This window comes from Lemur catta, chromosome 2 (assembly GCF_020740605.2).
Source record: "Lemur catta isolate mLemCat1 chromosome 2, mLemCat1.pri, whole genome shotgun sequence".
Lineage (NCBI taxonomy): Eukaryota > Metazoa > Chordata > Mammalia > Primates > Lemuridae > Lemur > Lemur catta.
Genome location: NC_059129.1, coordinates 10730342 through 10750575, shown reverse-complemented (window position 1 = coordinate 10750575; position 20234 = coordinate 10730342). Strand labels below are relative to the sequence as shown.

The 20234-nt window shown below is 48.4% G+C and overlaps 1 protein-coding gene across 1 annotated transcript in view; it reads right to left on the bottom strand.

Moving 5' to 3' along the window:
* Nucleotides 1–11409, bottom strand: part of ABCC1 (ATP binding cassette subfamily C member 1) — a 119742-nt gene extending 108333 nt beyond the window's left edge. The window contains exon 1 of the mRNA XM_045542676.1: nucleotides 11310–11409. Coding sequence (XP_045398632.1) covers nucleotides 11310–11357 — 48 coding nt within the window. The 5' untranslated portion in view covers nucleotides 11358–11409. The remainder of the gene's footprint in view (nucleotides 1–11309) is intronic.
* Between the last annotated feature and the right edge of the window lie 8825 nt (nucleotides 11410–20234).

Sequence of the window (20234 nt, the reverse complement as noted above, 5' to 3'; positions counted from 1 at the left end):
CTCAGGGTTGTCACGGCTCAGCTTCACACGTGTGCCATGATTTAGGCGGTTAAACAAGTTTTCTTAATTCTAAACCACAAATCAAACCTGCAGAATGAACTTCCCCACACATCAGCCCAACTTCAGACCTGGAACCCTCTATTCATCCCGTCCAACAGCCGCCCCAGCACACCTCACCCGGACCCCGGCACCCCACAGACAGATGCCCGGTATCGACGGGGAGAATTAACCTGAATTGCCTCAGATGCCCGGGCAGGTGTCCCTGGGGTCAAGATGTCTGGCTGGGCTCTGTCCCAATCCTGCCAAGGCCTGCGTGGCCCAGAGGTTACAAGAAGAGAACTGCCACACCAGAAATGTCCACTCCACTGCCTTCCACCGTCCACCCACCTCCTCCATGACCCCAGCTGGCATCTGCGGAGCACCTCTGTGCCAGACACTGCGCGGAACATCCTCTCCATGGCACCTCTCTTGTCCCTCACAAGCCCGGGAGACACGCAGTGTGATCATGACAGAAACCGACGCTCCCCAAAGTTAAAGAACCGGCCCAAGGGCACACGCTGCAAAATGGCAAGACCAATTTGCCAATCGAGGCACCTGAACCTGGCCTCTTGATCCTGCTGTATAGCTCCCTTTTCTTTCTTCTTTTTTTCTTTAAAAAAAAAAAAAAGACCCCAGCTTTGTGTGGACTCCACAGATCTCGGGTGGGAAACCAGTGAAAGACAGAAGAGCCCCCTTAAACTACAACTGCAGCCCTCAGAGAGAACCTGACCGAACACGTGTCTTTTCTCCTGGATCCTGGGTTGGTAAATCAGGGAAGCCTTTATCAAAGGGCTCCCAGATAAGCCAACCTAATTATAACTACCCAGTCACCTTTCTCAATGCCAGACAGCTCCAGCTTTCTTCCTGGCCACTGGTTCCCAGCTTTACAAGGCTGATTGGAAGAATCCGAGAGCAGCCTGAGGTTAACACACACCCATCATCTGTTCTGAATAATAATAATAATGATGAGTTTCCTTAGACCCAGCTAGAATGCCCTGAGACAATTCAGGCCAGCCCATTTTGGAAAACAAATAAGGCCACAGCTAGAGCAAAATCTTTTCACATGTTCCCGGCTATTCATTCCACTCCTAAGAATATAGTCTAAGGAAATAAGCCAAGAGGCCCAATATTCATTACAATGTTTTCTTTAAAAGAAAAGGAAAAAAACACGGCAATCTAAATGTCAAACCACAGGTAATAATTATGTGAATTATAGTCCACCAACACAAGGAACTATTGATTGGACATTTAAAGATAACTACAAAGGTTATGTAGGTAAATGGGAAAAATTCTTACAGCCACAGTAAATAAAAACACAGGATACAAAATGGTATGTGATCTACAAGTGCAACCTTGCAAAACTACATACAAATATGGACAAGACTAAAATGCTAACGTGCCAAGAGACAAACAACAGCCTGTAACAAGATATTGACAAAGGCCTGTAACAAGATATTTACAATACAGGGTAAAGGGGAAAGGTCCCCAATATGCTAAGAGCCCCCGCAAATTAACAGGAAAAAGACAAGCCAGTCTACACATATCCACAAAGGACATAAAAAGATACACAGAAAAGAACACACAAATCCCTGTGGAATGCTGCAGGATGCTCAGCTTCTAACCGAAGGGGAAATGTAGATGAAAACATTTTTTATCAAATTAACAAAATGCAGTTATGTTCGGTGCTGGGAAGAATGCAGAGAAATGGGAATTCTCATTCACTGTCATTGGAAATGGATTTGCTACCACCTTTTTGGAAAATAACCAGCCCATACCTATTAGAAGTAAAAATGTACATAATTTTGACCCATGTACAAGGATATTCATTGGAGCACTGTCTACTGGAACAAAAAAAAAAAAAAACAGGAACTCAACATAAGTAATGGTCATTAATAGGGAAATGGCTGAATTAATTATAGCAAACCTGTAAGTTGCAATATTATACACCTATTAAAAAGGATTAGTGAGATTCTATGTATTAATGTGTATAGCATATTAAGTTTAAAAAAAAAGCACAGTAATGATTCTAACAACCCACTTTGATTTAAATGAATTTGTAAGTGTCTACATGATTACAAAGAAAGGAATGGAAAAATACCTTGGTTGTTGGTTAGCCCAAGAGACAAGCATGTCCAGGCTTTCTTTAATATCTCTTTATTGTATGCTTTGCCACAAGGACTATGTGTCACTTTTGTAATCAGAACACTATGATTAAAGTAGAAAGCATATGTGTAAAAATCAGAATGGAGTGGCCTTTGCATGGTGGGATTATGAGTAAAGCTTTTACACTTTTTACACTTCCCTATATTAATAATAGAGAAGTCAAAAACTGTTTAAACTTTAAACACATTTTTAAAAACTGGAACAAAACCAAAGCACGCTCGTACTTTGTTCTCCTGATCCAAACCCCCTGCCATGTAAAATTTAGCTTAACTGGGCAAAACCCTCTCATATACAGCAAAACAACAGAAGCCTGGTCAATTCCCAGCTTGCTCAATGTCTGGACTTGCCAGGAGTACAACAGGTGCTTAATAAATACTGATAGGTCTATTAGTGGGAGCATAACTGCTGCAGCAACCTGGCAATTAACTATCAAATTTCAAAATGCATACACCATCAACCTAGCAATTTCCTGTGGGAAAATGTATTCTGCTGGATCATTTACATATATTTGTATACACGTGCAGAGAAGAGTGCCCAGGAATGTGTCACGGTTTATCACACCAAAAAACTGGGAAGGACCCCAAAAGCCACCAAGTGGAGATTGGGTGAATACACAGCTTTGCCATATAACAGACAAATGTGTAGCTTGTAAAGAAATGTTATTTCCTTTTTCTTCTGATTTACATGGACTTAATATAGAAAGAAAATCAACGTGGGTTTTTAAGAGAACAAGATACAGAACAGTATTTAGGATATGAACCTATTTGGGGAGAAAAATGTATATGCATACATACATACACACATGCCGACATATATATTTGCAAAGGCTTTGAAATTTTTCTAAAAGGACCCTCAAGACACTATCATCACCAGTGGCTACTGCTGGGAATGGAGGGAAGGGAGGTACTGAAACTGTTACTTGTGCCACTTTATGTTCTTCTAGACCACTCACCTTTTTTTTTTAAAGTAATGGTCCCGTCAAAAACGTTACAGTGCGAGATCTCCCTCGTGTCAATCAGCCAGATCAATTCAATAACATCTGGTTTTAAAAGAAGAGTTTTCTAGCAACCTACATAAAGTCATCTTAACCACAAAAGAAAGTGCTCCATCATCTGAATGACGAGCCTTGGAGGAGAATCGAGGGCAACTGGGGAAAGGGGAATCCAACTTGGTCTCATCCTGAAAGGTTTCAGGGAAGATTCCCAGACACAGATGGAACTCATAAAACAATATAAACCTAATTTCATTTTTACAACCTGAGATCCATTGATACATAAAAACAGGTCAGAAGGCCCATGCCTGTGTTGGGGACCAAGCATCGCTCCATTTCCTTGCCAAGCTGGGGACAGCAGCTTGCCTGGAATTTCCAGCCCTTTATTATTACCACAAGGCAGTTTGTTTGTGCTTTATGCATTTTGCAGAATGCTCCAGGCAAGATTTTTATGAGATGGGCTCTGTGGTTCCTTTGAGTTAAACTCAATGATACTGTGACCGTGGTATCATGGGGCCTCTGCACGTGCTCTTCCCTCTGTCTGGGACTCTGTTCCCCCAGATCCTTGCATGGCCAGCTTTGCCACTGAGGTCTTGGGTCAAATGTCACCTCCTCCGAAAGGCCTTCTGTGGACATCCCTCTATAGTAGCTTGCACTCACCCCAGTTCTTCCTGGTTTGCATCTCTTTAGAACTCACCACCATCTGAAGTCATTTTGGTCATCCCCAGTGTGAACTCCATGAGCACATGGCCTGGTCTTGTTCACTGCTGAATCCCCAGTGTCCAGAACAGGGGCAGCACATAGTAGATGCTCAATTAATAATAAATGATTGAATGAATGAAAAACGGTGTGGGAAGAAGAGAATGGATCCAGGGTCTTAAAAGACCACACTGAAGCTCTTTGTCCTAGGAAAACTTAGGTAACTTGATAAATGCTCTCCAAGCAAGCAGTTACCTCAGAAACCAATTAAAGGTAGACCGAGATTCTCAGAGAGAAAACTCACAGAGAGGGAAGGGGAAATTACCACCTAAGGATTACAGGTGGTAATTTAAAGCCACCCTCCCTGGTCATTAACACCCAATTCCCAGAACTTGGCAACCTTCCCCAGGAGATGCATCCCACAATTAAACCAAGGGGACACTTAAGTAAAATCTCAAATTTGTAATTGCCCACCTATCCCGGGGCAGTTTAAAATGAAGGAGTGAAGCTTCAAAGCTGGTCTCTAAAGACAGGCGTTTTCACCAGAGAGACTGAACTGTCACCGAACTGTCACACACTCCAACCAGAAGGGATAAAGGTGGAAAGACAGCCCTCGGTGGAGAGAGGCCACCGCACGTTCCTTCTCTAGCTGACTGGAGTTTAACCTCCTTAACGTCTCGTTAAGCTTCTCCAAGGCAACCCCAATAAGCCAATTACGCTGGAAGTGCCACAGCCTGCAACCTCTTAGGGAAAAGCAAGAACGAGGGCCAAGGTCTTACCCGAAATTTCTTCTCTATATTCCTCCGCACCTGTGGCTGTGTGATTTCACTGTCCCCCCCCCACCCCTGGAGACATCTGGCAATGTCTGGAGACATTTTTGCTTGTCACAGCAGGCGGAGGGGCCACTGTCGTCTAGTGGGTAGAGGCCTGGGATATAACCATCCCACGACGCACAGGACAGCTCCCACACCACGAAGAATGATCTGGCCAAGAAGCCAACAGGACCAAAGTGGAGGAACTGTGCACCACGCCCCTGCCCCCAAAATATGGCTTCCCCGAAGGCCCCGCTCAACCCCGCAGCCTTCAAGAGGTGAGTACAGGCCACCAGCGGAGACGCCACCCCAGGGTCCTTGCCGCGCTGGGGCCAGCGTGCCTCGGGATGTCTGGGCTCTTGTTATTTTCCCAGTCCATTTACTCATTTTGGCAAAATGTTCGGGCAAGTTTTCATGAGCTAGAGTTTTACTGACCATTCAGATCTAGTAATATCCTTGTCTCGGTGTGCCAACTGTAAAAAAAAAAAGATCTACTACTAAAAGCTAGGTCTTACCTCACTGTGCAAACCTGGAGCTTCAAAGCAGGAGATGCCAACTCAAATACCAACAGGTGCCAGGTGGGCCCCATCAGTGAGGGAAGTAGACCAGGTGTGGGAAGCACAGTGAAAACAGGCAACAGACACTTAACCCTAAAACGAAAGGCACGATGGGGAGGAGTGGGGACTGCGGCAAACCGGGATGAGGGGGCCCGTTCTGCAGGGGCCGGCCCCAGCTGGCCACCACCGTGGACAAAGGCAGGCCCAGGGCTATCGGAGCTTCTGATTTTTTAGGGGAAGCCAGAAATCCAGATGTTTCTGTGAAACCCTCCAACCAATACATATCGGAAATTACGGTCATTCCTATAATTAAAATAAAGCCGAGCCAGCACTCTGGCGGGCTAGCTCTAACCCCCGAGTTTGGAACTCGTACCTCAAACGCTCAACTTCAAACAGGGACTGAGAACAAACAAACAAAACCGAAACAACAGCAAAGTTGTTGAGCCCGTTATGCACGGAGCGCTAGGGGCTGGGTAGAGAGAAGGGATGAGACCCCGTTCTGACCCCGGCAAGGTGCAGCGACGTGGCCGCCGGGGGACCCGGGCTGTCTGAGCATCCACCCCGGATGGGCGAGTGACCGCTTCGTCCTCATCTCCCAGACAGGCTTCCGCCCCGCCCAAAGCCATTCCAGCGTGTCACGTCACTCACTCTTTCAGCAAACACAGCGACCCTTGAACAACACGGGCTTGAGCCGCACGGGTCCACCTCGCTGATTGTCCTCTGCCTCGGCCACACCCGGACAGCAAGACCAACCCCTCCTCTGCCCCCTCGGCATGAAGAGGAGGAGGAAGACCTTTCTCACGATCACTTCCACTTAACGGTAAATGTATCCTCTCTTACGATTTTCTTAACATTATTTCTCTAGCTGACTTTAACAATACTGCATATAAGACATGTAACATACAAAATACGTATATTTTAATCAACTGTTTATGTCATCAGCAAGGCTTCCAGGCAACAGTAGGCTATAGTAACGCTTTGGGGGAGTCGAAAGTTACGCATGAATTTTCGACTGGGGTGGGGTTGGCATCCCTCACCCTCAGGTTGCTCAAGGGTCAGCTGTATTTGCCGAGCACCAGGCACTGTTCTAGGTGCTGGGACTACAGCTGTACACACACACAGGCAAAAGTCCCTGTCCCTGTGGACTTGACCTTTTGGTGGAAGTGTACACAGAGCAGACACAATAAATAGATAAAGTATCTTTGTATCAGAAGGCAGTAAGGACTGGCGGGGGGATAACGGATAGGTGGGGAGCAGAGAAATGGGAGCGCAGGGAAGTGGCAGGGGGTCAGGGGAAGGATGCCTGAGGGGACTTCTGACAAGGTCTGAAAGTGAGGGAGCACTCCAGGCAGTGGAAACAGCAAGTGCAAAGGCCCTGAGGCAGGTGTGGCAGGAGCACAGTGAGGCAGAAAGCAGCAAGGAAGGAAGTCAGAGAGGTGATGGGGACAGATGCTGCCGGGCCTTGGGGGCCACAAGAAGCCCTTTGGCTTTTACTCTGAGAGAAACAGGGAGCCACTGCACAGTGTTAGAACAAGACGGACAGGCTCTGATCTGCGTTTTGTTTTGTTGTGACAGGGTCTTGCTCTGTCACCCAGGTTGGAGGGCAGTGGCCTCATCACAGCTCAAACTCCTGGCTCAAGCGATCTTCCCACCTTAGTCTCCCCCAGTGCTGGCATTACAGGTGTGAGCCACCGCACCTGGCCTCTGACCTGTATTTTAAGAGTCCCTCCGGCTGCCGGGCTGAAACTAGACCGTAGGGGCCAGGGCACGAGCAGGAGAGCAGCAAAGAAGCAACTGCTCCGACCCAGGAATCGGCGACGGTTGCCGCGGAGGCGGTGAGAAGCAGGCCGAGGTGGATACATTTCCAAGGGCTGGGCGGCAGGACGTGCCGACAGATCAGATACGGACCGGGAGGGAAAGGGCAGTCAAGGCCGAGGCGGTCTTCGGCCTGAGAGTCCGTGAGGACGGAGCTGCCCTGCCGTTAACTGCGATGCGGCAGGCAGGGGGAGGGGAGCCCCAAGTTCCTTCGGGGACGTGGTGGGTTGGAGACATGCGGGTGGAGAAATCAGTTCCTGAAAGTCGAGTCCACAAAGGCGAGGCACCCCCAAGACTGTCACCAACGGAGCTGGTCCTCAGGGCAAGGAGAACCCGAACCCTGGGAGCATCTCAGCCGAGTGCCGCAAGGCCAAAGGCAACCTCGGGAGCCCTGCCCAGGCCCCTCAAAGCTCGTCTTCGCCTCCCCCCAAAGCCATCCACCTTTCACCCTGGGCCCTGTCATTCTGGGGCTCAGACGCCACATCCACGCTGTGGGGTGAGTAGACCCCACTAGTTCCCTTTCAGCTCTAATAATCTACAAGGCAGTCGGGGAGAGATCAGAAGGAGGGGTGGGCAAACAGGGGAAGAAGAGAGGAATGGAAGAAGGCAAAGGGACGAGTCTGAAAACCAAAACAGCACTTGGAGGAGGGGAAAAAACTGGCTCTTCATAGACTGCTGTGGCGCCAAGGGGAGGAATTAAGGCAGGAATTAGGCTGACTCCAAGGCCAGACCTAACCCCAAGAGGAATTTCTAATAGCTTCTGAGATATTCCTCTTGGCAGTGAAATCAAATATTCAGGGGTTTACTGAGTTGGAGAATGGCACAGAGCATTGCAGGGGCAAAGAGCCCCAGAACAAATGTACTGCGACACCTTACAGCAGGTGCAGCAGCAAAAACGAACTACAGAATTCCAGGCGCTGATGACCACTGACATTTACTGAGTGTTACCTCCGTGCCAAGCAGCAACATGCTAAGTACCTGCCAAGGGTTTGCCGGCTTGTCCTTCAAACCACTGCTATTCACTGGGTACTACGTTACCCCACATGGGGAAACTGAGACACACAGACAAGTAACTCGCCTAAGCTGCAGAGCCAGATTTGAACCCAGGGAATGGGAGCACGTGCTCTGAGCCACCACACTACACCACTGAGTTTTTTTCTCAACTTTTCCATACTTTCCAACTTTTCTACACTGGGCATGAAACACATTCATGAGCATTTTTTTCAAATTAACTTGTAGGCCAGGCATGGTGGGTGGCTCACGCCTGTAATCCTAGCACTCTGGGAAGCCAAGGTGGGAGGATCTCTTGAGACCAGGAATCAAGACCAGCCTGAGTAACATAGTGAGATCGTGTCTCTACAAAAAACAGAAAACTTAGCCGGGCGTGGTGGCATAAGCTTGTAGCCCCGGCTACTTGGGAGGCTGAAGCAGGAGGATCACTTGAGCCCCAAAGTTTGAGGTTGCAGTGAGCTGTGATGACGCCACTGTACTCTAGCCTGGGTAAGAGTGAAACCCTGTCTCAAAAAAAAAAAAAACTAATTTGCAAATCTCTTCACTTATAAAGTCTTAAGAATATGAAAAATACAACAAACAAAAAATTAACTTGCAAAGAAAGGCCCGGGCCCATTTTTCCAACTATCATTCAAACATTAGCCACAAAACAGCCCCTGTTGCCAACCTCTCACCCCCAGTGGAAAAAGAAAGCCAAGTGCAACAGAACTCAGCCCCTGTTTTCCAGGTAAATAACAAAATTCCTCTTTTCCCATCCCAGAGCATTTGCCGGAGCACAGGTGATAGGGCAACAGAACCCTCACTGAAGACCATTTCCACATTCTGGTTTTTCCGGACATTTCCTGGGGCTCGGAGGCAGACGCTGGCCCGGGAACAAAGCTCTGATAGAGTCACACGAGGCCCAATAACCTTGATTTCTAAGCACATGACCTTGGTCACAAAAGGCACCAGGCAGGACTAGGTGGACAGACTCCACCAGCGGAAGAAAAAGTGTGACCAAAGGAAGGACAAGGAACTTGAAACACACATCAATCATCTTTGGAAAGAAGAAGAATAACCACTGTTGAGCTCTGTGCAGGGCACAGGCCGAGCTGTTTACAAAGATTAACTCATTCATTCTTCACAACCACCTTAGGAGGTTGGGGTATTTTTTGGCCCCTACCCCATTTCACAGATGAGGAAACTGAGGCACAGGGAAGCAAAGTGGCTTGTTCAAAGGCACACAGTCTGTCCTGGCCTTGAGCACTCTGCCTTGGAAAACAAAGAAGCTACTTGCTTTCTATAAATTACAGTTGGGTTCTCCTGCTCATGCTCCAGCTGCCTGCTCTCAAATTCTGGTTCCAGGGCACCCCCAGAAACTGGAGCATCCAGAAAGTCCAGTAATCCAGAGGGAGGAGGGGCAGAGGATGTATGCAAGGCCAAAAAGATTGGGGGACAAGAGGGGGACTTGCCAGAGATAAAGGTCAACATCCCCAAGCAAAACCCAAACCACCTGGGTTGGCTTTTCTGGACTTTTCCCTACTTTCCTACACTGGTCATGAAACCTATTAATAAGCATTCTTTAAAAACTAACTCACAAATCTTATATCACAGAGTCCTCGGAAGGAGAAAAAAAACACACATCTGGACGTCCTGGATTAGTTTAAGGTACATAAACAGAGGACACCCCAAACATACTCATTAGCCATCAAGGGCCAGTTGCCATCAATAAAACACATCCTTATACAAAATCTCATTTATGGTCACCTATTTTCCCCTCCCCTTAATTTAGGAGTAGAAAATAAACAAGGAAACACTCTACAATTCACTGCAGTGCTAGCCCAGATCACCACGTGGATCCTTGCAAAAATAATCTTGTTATTCCATCTGGTACAGGGAGGAGAGGAGCCACAGGTTTTCCTCTCTCTGCTAAAGAGAGCCCACCTGCGAAGAGGCTCCAATCATCCCTGAACGCACAGCTTCTGTGCTATTTCTAGATCTGGAGTAAATCTCTGACCCCGCTGGTGTAAAAATGGGAGACATATCCAAGTGGGCTTGGGCGTTGGACAAAATGATATCCCTCAAAATTAAAGCCTTCCAGCAGGGGCCCTGGAGAAGTGCCTTTCCAGCGTTCCAAATGCAGCCTTCAAGGAAAGAACCACAAACAGGACAAGAAGGTATTCTGGGATGCTAATCACCAGCTCCTAAGAGCCAAGGGTGTTCCTCCTGATTCCCAAACAGAAGAGAGAAAGTCACCGTGTCCAGATTTGCCTACTGTGTTTACCATAATCAAAATAGCATGACACAGAAGTGCCCTCCTGGAACAAAGGGACAAATCGCATTACAGTGAGGCTAAAACCCACAACACTGGGGATCAGACCACAGAAAGTGGACTCTGGACACGCAACCGGATTGGGCACTCAACATTTCAGAAGAAAACTAGCGGGGGTAAAACCTCCGGGACATGCCCAGAGAGGGGCCTCACATGTTACAGGGGTGGGAGCGCATACCCACAGAGTCCTGGGCACACTCAGCTGCACCCCAAACGTGACCCGAAGGTCAGGCAGGACACGTCCGGGTGAACTGCCACCTTCTTCCTTGGCTCGCCCCCCGCCTTCCTCCCCTGTTCCCCCAAACTTTCCCCGGAGTATTTAGGCAGAAAGAAAGAGACAACGATTGGTAACCACAGGTGGGTAACGTGGATGGATGTAAAACACCTGGGGGCCGGGGGCAATCAGTGGGAAGTCCCTTTCCACAGTCTGAGCCCCTCCCCGGGTCACCCCTTGGGTAATGGGGTGTTTTTTGGGAAAGGGGGCACCCCAGCCTGCAGACAAGATGGGAGAACAGAAGCAGGGAGACACTTCCCTTTCCTGCCCCCATCTCTAGCGTCCCCTTCCTTGGAAGGATGTTTTTAGCTGGAGGAGGGAACCCCAAAAGCAGGCAGGCCTCCTCCCCCAGGTCCGGCCCCGGACCCTCCGCTCCAAACCGCCGGGCTGGGCACATGCCCCCCGCACGCCGGGCTCCCCTGGAACTGAGTCCCCCAAGTTCCGCCCCCATCCGCCGTACCCCCCGCCGAGGGGCCCGGCCGCGAGCGGGCGGAGGTGCGTGACCCCAGCCGGCCGCCGAGGTGGGAACCGGACGCCCCAGGAGGCTGCGGGCCCGGCGCTTCCCCCCGCGGCCCGGCCGGCCTCCCTCCCCGCTCCCCGCCGGCCCCCCGCTCCCCGCCGGCCGCCCAGCACGTACCCAGAAGGGGTCGGAGCCATCGGCGCTGCAGAAGCCCCGGAGCGCCATGCGGCCGGCGCGGGCACCGAGGGCGGCACCGGGCGGCGGGCGGACAGGCCCGGCTGCTGGCGGCGGCGGCGGGAGGGCGGCGCGGGGGGAGGCGGGGGGGGCGGGGAGCCGGAGCCGCAACGCCGCCTGGTTGGCCGGCGCGTCACGGCCATGCGGCGGCCCCGCCCCGCCCCGCCCGGGCTCCGCGCGCGCTGCACGGCGTGGGCAGCGGGGCGGCTGCACCCCGGCCCCCGGGTGCCCTCCGGCGCCCCCCCAGCGCCCTCCCACCGCCGCCCCTCCGCACCCCCCGCGCGCCCCCCCACGTGCCCCCCGCGTGCTCCCACCGGCGCCCCCCAGCCGCAGACCCCCATGGGACAGGCCCAGGGAGGTCGCGCACCCTCCAAAAGCCTCTGCGATCCTTGGGTCAGACCCTGCAACCCGTTTAAGAAAATCACACGAGCCCCCTGCGAGGCTGGAGGGGGCCGGCGCCTTAAGTTCATCCTCAATGGACTCACTGTTACTCCCCTTTAACGATAACCGGGTGCAGGAAGGTTGAGTGTTTTTTCCAGGGTCACTTGGCTGGGCTGGGATTTGAACCCAGGTAGCTGACTCCAAAGCTGACACAGACAGGAGGCGGTGGATACTGTGAATACTACCCTTTCCAGATGGGGAACCTGAGGTTCAGAGAGGTGAAGTGCCTTGCCCGAGATCACACAGTTTAGCAAGGAGTGGAAGTGGAATTCAAACCCATGACCAGTCAGGAGGGCTGCCCTCACATGTCCCAAGCCCTCCACTTGTTCTCACCCTCAGGAAACAAACAGGTTATTGATTCTAACCTCAGAGGTAGTGAAACTGAGGCCTACAGACGTAAGAATCAACAGGCATTCACAGTCACGCAGCTTTTTAGCTGTGTTCTTTGCAATGTACATGAATTAACTGGTGTAATCCTTAAAACCCCATGAGATAAGCGCTATTGTTATCCCCATTTTGCAAATGAGGAAACTGAGGCCCAAAGAGACAGAGTAATTTGTCAGGGATTATTCAGATGGTAAGTGACTAAACCAAAATTTGAACCCAGATAGAGTCTGTTGGCGGGGGCGGGAGGGGGGAGGGGGAAAAAAAAAAAAAAAAAATCCATGACGCTAACCATTGTACCATATGGCCTCCGAACTGTTTAATACCCAGGCAGCCAGAGACACGAGCTGAGAGTCTAAACTTTCACTGTGACACCAGCAATGCCTTGCCTTTCTCCTCTTCAATCCCTTGCCTGATGCGTGGCTTCCATAACACATGCACACACACAACAGCTGCACTGAAATAAAACAGGAAAAGTGTTTGAATTTGAGACCCTCCAAAGGACCTACTGAGGGAAGGAAGGAGGGAGATAGGATTGTTTTCTGAGTTTTTTTTTTATTGGCTCAGGTCCTCCTTAGGGTGAGTGAGTTTCTCAGGGGTAATTACTTTCAGGTCGTAATGCTCATTGTGCTGTTGCTTGGACATTTCTGCAGTCAACAGATATTTATTGAGCATTTACTATATGCTGGTGCCTTGCTAGGAACAAGACGAAGTTGCAGCTCTTATGGAGCTCAAAGTGTTGGGTTTTTTAAAACGTGTTTTTATGGTAGGGCAGCAGATATTAATCAAATAATTGCATGAAGAAAAGGGTATTTACAACTGTGGTGATAGCTACAAAGAAAAAGTAGGTGTAAGAGGGCCTAAAGGGGTCCAGGCCAGCTGGGGTAAAAGTCGGGGAAGGCTTCCCAGAGGAAAGGGCTTTTGAGCTGAGATACAAGCAATGTGTCTGGGTTCTTGAGGCCTGGGTCATGTTCAGGGCTAAAGGGAAGCAGCTTATGGAAAAGCCATGCAGCAGAGAAGTTCTTGGAGGAAACTGAAGACAGCTGAGGTGGCAGAAATCTAGAGAGGAAAGAAAAAGAATTCCATCTGGGGCAGGAGGGATCAGAAGTGGCCCGAGCATGCAAGATCCTGTCGGCCAGGGGAGGGGCGATGGGGGGCCTCCGACAGGTTTTAGGCAAGGCAAAAAGCAGTCAGATTTCTTTCCATTTTTATCCAACTCTTTATTCATCCTTTCAACAAATATTTATTGAGCAAGCATATGAAAAGATGTTCAACATCATCATTAGTCATCAAGGAAATAACAAATAAAACTCCAGTGAAATACCATCACGCATCCACCAGGCTAACTACAAAGAAAGACTAAAAAACTGGCCGCTTCTACTAAAGCTAAACATGCAACTACACAGTGACACAGCAATTCTGTTCCTCTCCAAGAGAAAGGAGTGCTTGGGTCCCCCAGAAAATATCTACCAAAAAATGTTCATAATAGCAACAATATGTACGAATCCCATAAAACATAATAAGAAGCAATAGAGGCCAGACACAAAAGAGCTCCTTTTTCATGATCTCATTTTTATGATGTTCAAGAACAGGCAAAACTAATATATGTTGATTGAACTCAGAATAATGGTTATCGTTGGGGGTTATTGATTAGGAAGGCAATCTGTTTGGGAGATGGACGTGTTCTATAACTTGACCTGGCAGAAGTTACTTGGTTTTTTATTTGTATTTATAGATATACATACACACAAACACATACATATTTTAAAATTCATTGAGCTAGGGACTTAGCTTGCTATAGTTTGCTTTATGAAGGTTATACCTTGATTAAAAATTTTAAAATAGAAACTAAATAAATAAAAGTATTTATGGAGTGGCTACCATGTGCCAGATGCTGTATTAAGTGCTGTAGACACAGTGGTGAACAAAACAAAGAAGGAAGTGGATGACAGACCAAACAATAAGTCCACCATTTTCCAAGAACGGAAACTGGGGGTTAGAGGGTTGAGGTAACTTGTCCCAGATCCCACAGCTGGGATGTGGCAGGAACAAGGCTCAGTTCTGCTCCTAACCACCAGGCCTCTCAATGCGACTCTTTCAGCCACAGACTCAAACCACTCCATTTACCTTCTCTCTGAATCCCTTTCTCCCCATCTGAGGCTCTTGCACAAAAACAAACACCCTTAGAACTAGGAGCTCTGACCTCTGCACCAAACCCACTTGACTGACAACAAAGTAATTTGTAATTTAAATGCAGGATTTGGATTTCAAGCATCGATAGGCTGGTAGATTTTGAGTCAGGTAAACAGTACAAAGAATGCCAGAGAGATGCTTCCCCCACCCCCTTAATCATAGCACCCAGTTCCTCTTCATTTATTTGGGGGTACTTATCATTATTTGCAATCGTTTGTTTATTTATATGCTCCATATGGCCTCCCCAGCCAGACTGGAAGCTTGAAGCTGCTGCCATCTGTCACCTGGACCCTTGCACCTGCCTCCTCCCAGGGTACCCAGTTCCTCATCTCTCCCCACTGCGATCAGATCCCCTCACCCCAGCCCCAGGGCCCTAGCAGAGCAAGAATGCCACACTCTTCATGCAGCCTCCAATGGCCATCCGTTGTCCTTGGTATAAAATCCTAATTCCACTTTAAGTAGATATCCCAAAAAAGCGAAAGCAGGGACTCAAACAGATATTTGTATACCCATGTTCATAGCACCATTATTCACAATGGCCAAAAAGTAGAAGCAGCCTGAGTGGCCATCGGTGGGTGAATGGATGAACAAAATGTACATACAATGGAATATTACTCTGCCTTAAAAAGGAAGTTCTGACATATGCTACAACATGGATGCGCCTGGAGGGCATTATGCTAGTGAAAGAGGCCAGTCATAAAAGGACAGATAATTGTATGATTTCACTTATACGAAGTTACTAGAGTAGTCAAATTCATAGAGACTGGACCTAGAATGGTGGGTGCCAGGGGCTGGGGGGAGGAGTAATGGGGTCTTATTGTTTAATGAGGACAGAGTTTCAGTTGAGGAAGATGAAAAAGTTCTGGAGGTGGATGGTGGTGATGGTTGCATAACAATGTGAATGCACTTAATGCCACAGAACTGTACATTTAAAAATGGTTGAAATGATAAATTTCATGTTATGTATTTTGTTTGTGAGACAGGGTCTCATTCTGCTGCTTGGGCTAGAGTGCAGCGGTGTCATCATAGCTCACTGCAACCTCACTCCTGGGCTCAAGCGATCCCCCTGCCTCAGCCTCCCGAGTAGCTGGGACTACAGGTGCACACCACCATGCCTGACTAATTTTTCTATGTTTTGTAAAGATTGGGGTCTTGCTATGTTGCCCAGGCTGGTCACAAATATGTATATTTTACCACAATTTAAAAAATAATAATGAAAGGATCAAAGTAGAGTGGTAAAAAAAAATCCTTCCAGACCCTCTGTGACCTGGCCTCTGTCCATCTCTCCAGCATCATCTTGTACCTCTTTCTGTCACTGTGCTTCAGCCACAGTGGTGACTTTCTATTCCTTGAACACACGTCAAGCTCATTTCCACCTCCAAACCTTTACCCCTGCTGGTCCCTCTGCCGGGAACCCTCTGCCCCCAGGTGATCAAGTAGCCAGTGCTTTTGCATCACTCAGATCTCAGCTCAAATGCCACCTCCTCGTCCCCTCTGTCTTGTCTGTCTTTATTTTCTTTAGAGCACTGTCTGAAATTGTTCAATTTGCCCTATCTTTCCTCCTAAAATGAACTCAGTGACCTTGTCTGTCTGTACAAATTCAATGAACAAATATTTGTTGTCAGACAGTGTTGCAGATAGGAGTTGGCAAACTAGCACCAGCTGCCTGTGTTTGTAAATAAAGTTTTATTGGAACATAGCCATGCCCATCCATGTGTGTATTTTTTTATGGCTGCTTTTGCGCTCCAGCGACAGAGCTGAGTAGTGGCGGCAGAGACTGCGTGGCCCACGAAGCCTAAAATACTTACTGTCTGGCTCTTTACAAAAAAAGTTTGCCAACCCCTGGTCTAAATGTTCTGGGTACGTCAGTGGAGCCAAACATACCCAAATCTGTCCACCGGGGAGCTGGAATTCCAGTGGGAAAGAGAAGAAGATTTGCATATTTACAAGATAACCATAAATACATATAGGATTTAGTATGCAGTGTATGACTTCGGATAATTAAGTGGTAGGAAGGAAAAAAGTAAAGCAGGAAGGAGGCTATGAAGTCTGGGGCAGGAGGCATGGATATTTCAGGCTGCATGACCAGGTGAGACCTGGCTGAGCAGGTGGCGTGTAAGCAAAGATGGGAGGGGCGCGGGGCCGTGTGGGGAGAGGACACTCCAGGCCAAGGGTGCAGCAAATGCAAAGGCCGGGGCTGGACCACGGCAGCCAGGGTTGGGGAACAGTGGAGAAGGCGGTGGGGCTGGAGGGCAGGGAGGGGTGGGCAGATGAGGGCTGGTCACATGGGACCTCGTGGACCACAGGGAGGACTTGTGGGGAGGTACTGAGCCGGGCAGTGCGTGACTTCCCTTCTGATTTAACAGGATCACTCCGGCTGCTGGAGGGAGAACTGACTGTGGGCTGGGGTGGGGGCCAAGGGCGCGAGCAAGGAGAACAGCTGGAAACCGCCACGGGAACCCAAGGGACAGTTGATGGGAGATGAGGGTGAAGCAGGGAGGGGATGAGAAGCCCCAGATCCTCGGTCTACTTTGGGGGAAGAACCAATAGTGTTGCTGACAGATCAGAGACAGAGCAAGAGAGGCTCCAAGGATGACTCCAAGGCCCTGAGCCTGAGCCACTGATGGCCCACCTCAAACTCAGCGGTCTCTCCAGCGCCCACGCCGTGCTCAGTCCACGCTGGGCTCTGGATGAAAGCTTCTCAGTGAACGAGCAAGCGAATGAACGATGAGCAAGGGCAGGGAGAGTGTGCCCGTTTGGATTTAACACACTGACTGCCACACTAGGAAAAAAATTTTTTCCTTGGGGCCACAGTGTTTTATTACAAAAATAGAATAAAAACTTCGAAAACAAAACGATCCTTTCTAATTTAATGAAAAATTTGTTATTTTTTATTGTTTTCTGTGCATGAGTTATGCGCAACTTGAAAAATAGTTCTGGAGGCTCCCAAGGTGAAGAGATGTGTGAGTTACATGTGCTTCACGAGGCCCCAGGCTCAAAACTAGCGTGAGTTAAATACAACTCGAACAGCAGTTAATGTGTTAATTCTAGAAGCAGAGAGGAAACCAAAGAGCAAGACCTCTTCTTCACCCAACACTGCCTCGAACCATGGCAGAGAGAAGCTGCAGGTGTCGGGTGACAGCGGAGGAGGTGAGGGAGAAGGCAGAGAGGAGGTGACACAGGCGGGCTAGAGACTTACAAAAACTAGCAAAGTGCTGAAAGAGACCAGGGAAGAGCCCTAGAAGTGAGAAACAGAGGCAGAAATCGATGACAACAAAGATCAATAGTGCTGCTTTCCAAGCCCCAAACCAACACGTGCCACCAAAAGTCACCCTCTGGCGGGCCCTTGGTATCCCTTGTTATTTCAGCTCCCAAACTGCACACGGCCAAAGCCCACCCTGCTATGTGCTGAGCACCATGGCAGCTGAAAACCAGCCATCCTGAGAAGGGAGGCCCTGAGAATCTCAAGGGCAGGCAGCCCAGCGGATTCACAGCCTTAGAATGGCAGCAATGAACCAGCCGATGGTTTCTAATTCTTTTTTTTCAAGATAGAGTCTCACTCTGTTGGCCAGGCTAGAGTGCAGTAGTGTGATCTCAGCTTATTGCAGCCTCCAACCCCTGGGCTCTAGCGATCCTCCTGCCTCAACCTCCCAAGTAGCTGGGACCATAGGCACACACCACTACAACCAGCTAATCTTTCATATTTTTTGCAGAGATGGGGTCTCGCTCTTGTTCAGGCTGGTCTCGAACTTCTGGCCTCAAGCGATCCTCCCACCTCGGCCTCCCAGAGTGCTGGGATTACAGGCATGAGCCACCGTGCCCAGCCCCTGTTCTTTCTTTCAATCACAACAACAATATTACATCAGTGAGCACGTATTGATTATGCACCCTGAGCCAGGTGCTGTGTGGTCTCACTTCATCCACGATCATGCTGATTTCACAGACGAGAGACGGTGACTCACAGAGGTTGAAGGAACTCACTTAAGGTCACATCGTGGGTGGGTGACAGCCAGGGTATTCAACCCAGGAGCCACTTCCCTTTTCTGCTGCCTGAATCCATGAGAAAGTTAAAGAAGGTCTTTGACAAAGGAGAAACTGAGAGTCCAGGACTGCACTCATGGGACCAACTTCCTTAAAGCCCAAAGAAGGACCAGGCTGCCGAGACCAGCAGCCATCAGATGGGGCCACCAGTGTGAAAGTTCTCTAGGGGCACATGGGAGGATGGGCTTTGGTTTTGGTTTTGGTTTAGCTTTTTACTGCAAGCACTTTCAAATATAAAGAAAAGTGGAAAGAATTGTAAATCAAACACACAGGCGCTGATTACCTAGTTTCCACAATTGTTATCATTTTGTCATATCTGTTTTATCTCTCTCTATATATGGAGAATTATTAATTTACTGTTTTGAAACCATTTCAAAGTGATTAGAGCTCATGACACATTACTCCTAGATATTTCAGTAAGCACCTCTACAAGATAATGACATTCATTTACATAACCACAACATCAGTGTCACGCCTAACACAATTCCCTAATATCATCTAATACACGATTCACACGCAAATTTCCCCATTCTACCAAAATATCCTTTTTAAGAAGCTGATGTTCTGTTGGGTGTAGTGGCTTGAGCCTGTAATCCTAGCAATTTGGGAGGCCGAGGTGGGAGGCTTGCTTGAGGCCAGGAGTTCAAGACCAGCCTGAGCAAGAGTGAGACCCCAACTCTGCAAAAAACAGAAAAATTAGCCAGGCATGGTGGCACACACATGTAGTCCCAGTTACTTGGGAGGCTGACCCAGGAGGATCACTTGAGACCAGGAGTTCAAGGCTGCAGTGAGCTATGATGATGCCACTGCATTCTATGATGATGCCACTGCATTCTATGATGATGCCACTGCATTCTAGCTTGGGAGACAAAGTGAGAGTCTGTCTCAAAAAAAAAAAAAAATCTGATGCTTTCAAACCAGGTCCTGATTGTTTTAGCCCAATCAGAACCGTAGTGAGACAAACCAGGTTTATTGACTGACTACAAAGAGGCAGAACACACCAGAGAAACTACAGGACGTCCTATCAAACAAAGGCAAAAGTTAAGTTATTATAGGATTTGGGTAAGGGTCGAGTTTAGGTGAAATTTAAACAATGCAGGGTTTTGATAGGTTAAGAGCTCCAACGCCAAAGTGAACTGCAAAGTGGATCGAGTGGCCTGTTCCCTTGGAAACCACAAAGTTAAATAAATGTGGACCCCTTTGTTCAGATGGCCCTTACTCGAAGTTCTGTATCTGGGCTGAATATTAAACAGCTTCTCTGTGTCCAAGAGTCTTCGATCCTCCAGGCGAGAGGATGATATTCCATTTGCAGTGATATATTTTCAAACTGCAAATTTTCTGTCTGTCTATAATTTTAGGGAACAAAGTTCCTCAGCAAGTCAGAAAGCAGTGGTGGCTCAAAGAAGAGAGTCACTGTGCCACTTTGCAGTTGCAGAGTGTCCTTGGGAGAAATATTGTTTCCTGTTACCTCTGTGGCTAGCTTTCTCTGTGTCTGTTACCCAGCCTGAAGAATTGCCCAACTGAGTTTTACACTCGGCCCCATCCAATTTCTACTTTCTCACAAGCAAGGATCATGCACGACAATTGCTTGTTTTGTCTCTTAAGCATCTTTTAATCTAGAACAATCCCCTGTTTCTTTCTCTCCCTTCCTTCCTTCCTTTTTCTTTCGTTCTTTCTTTCCTTCTTTTTTTTTCTTTCTTCAATATTGTCTTATTGAAGAGACCATGCCAATTACCCAGTAAAATTCCCCACATTCTAGATGTCTCCATTTGTTTCTTCCTTGGTATGCTTTTATTTGTTCCTCTGCTC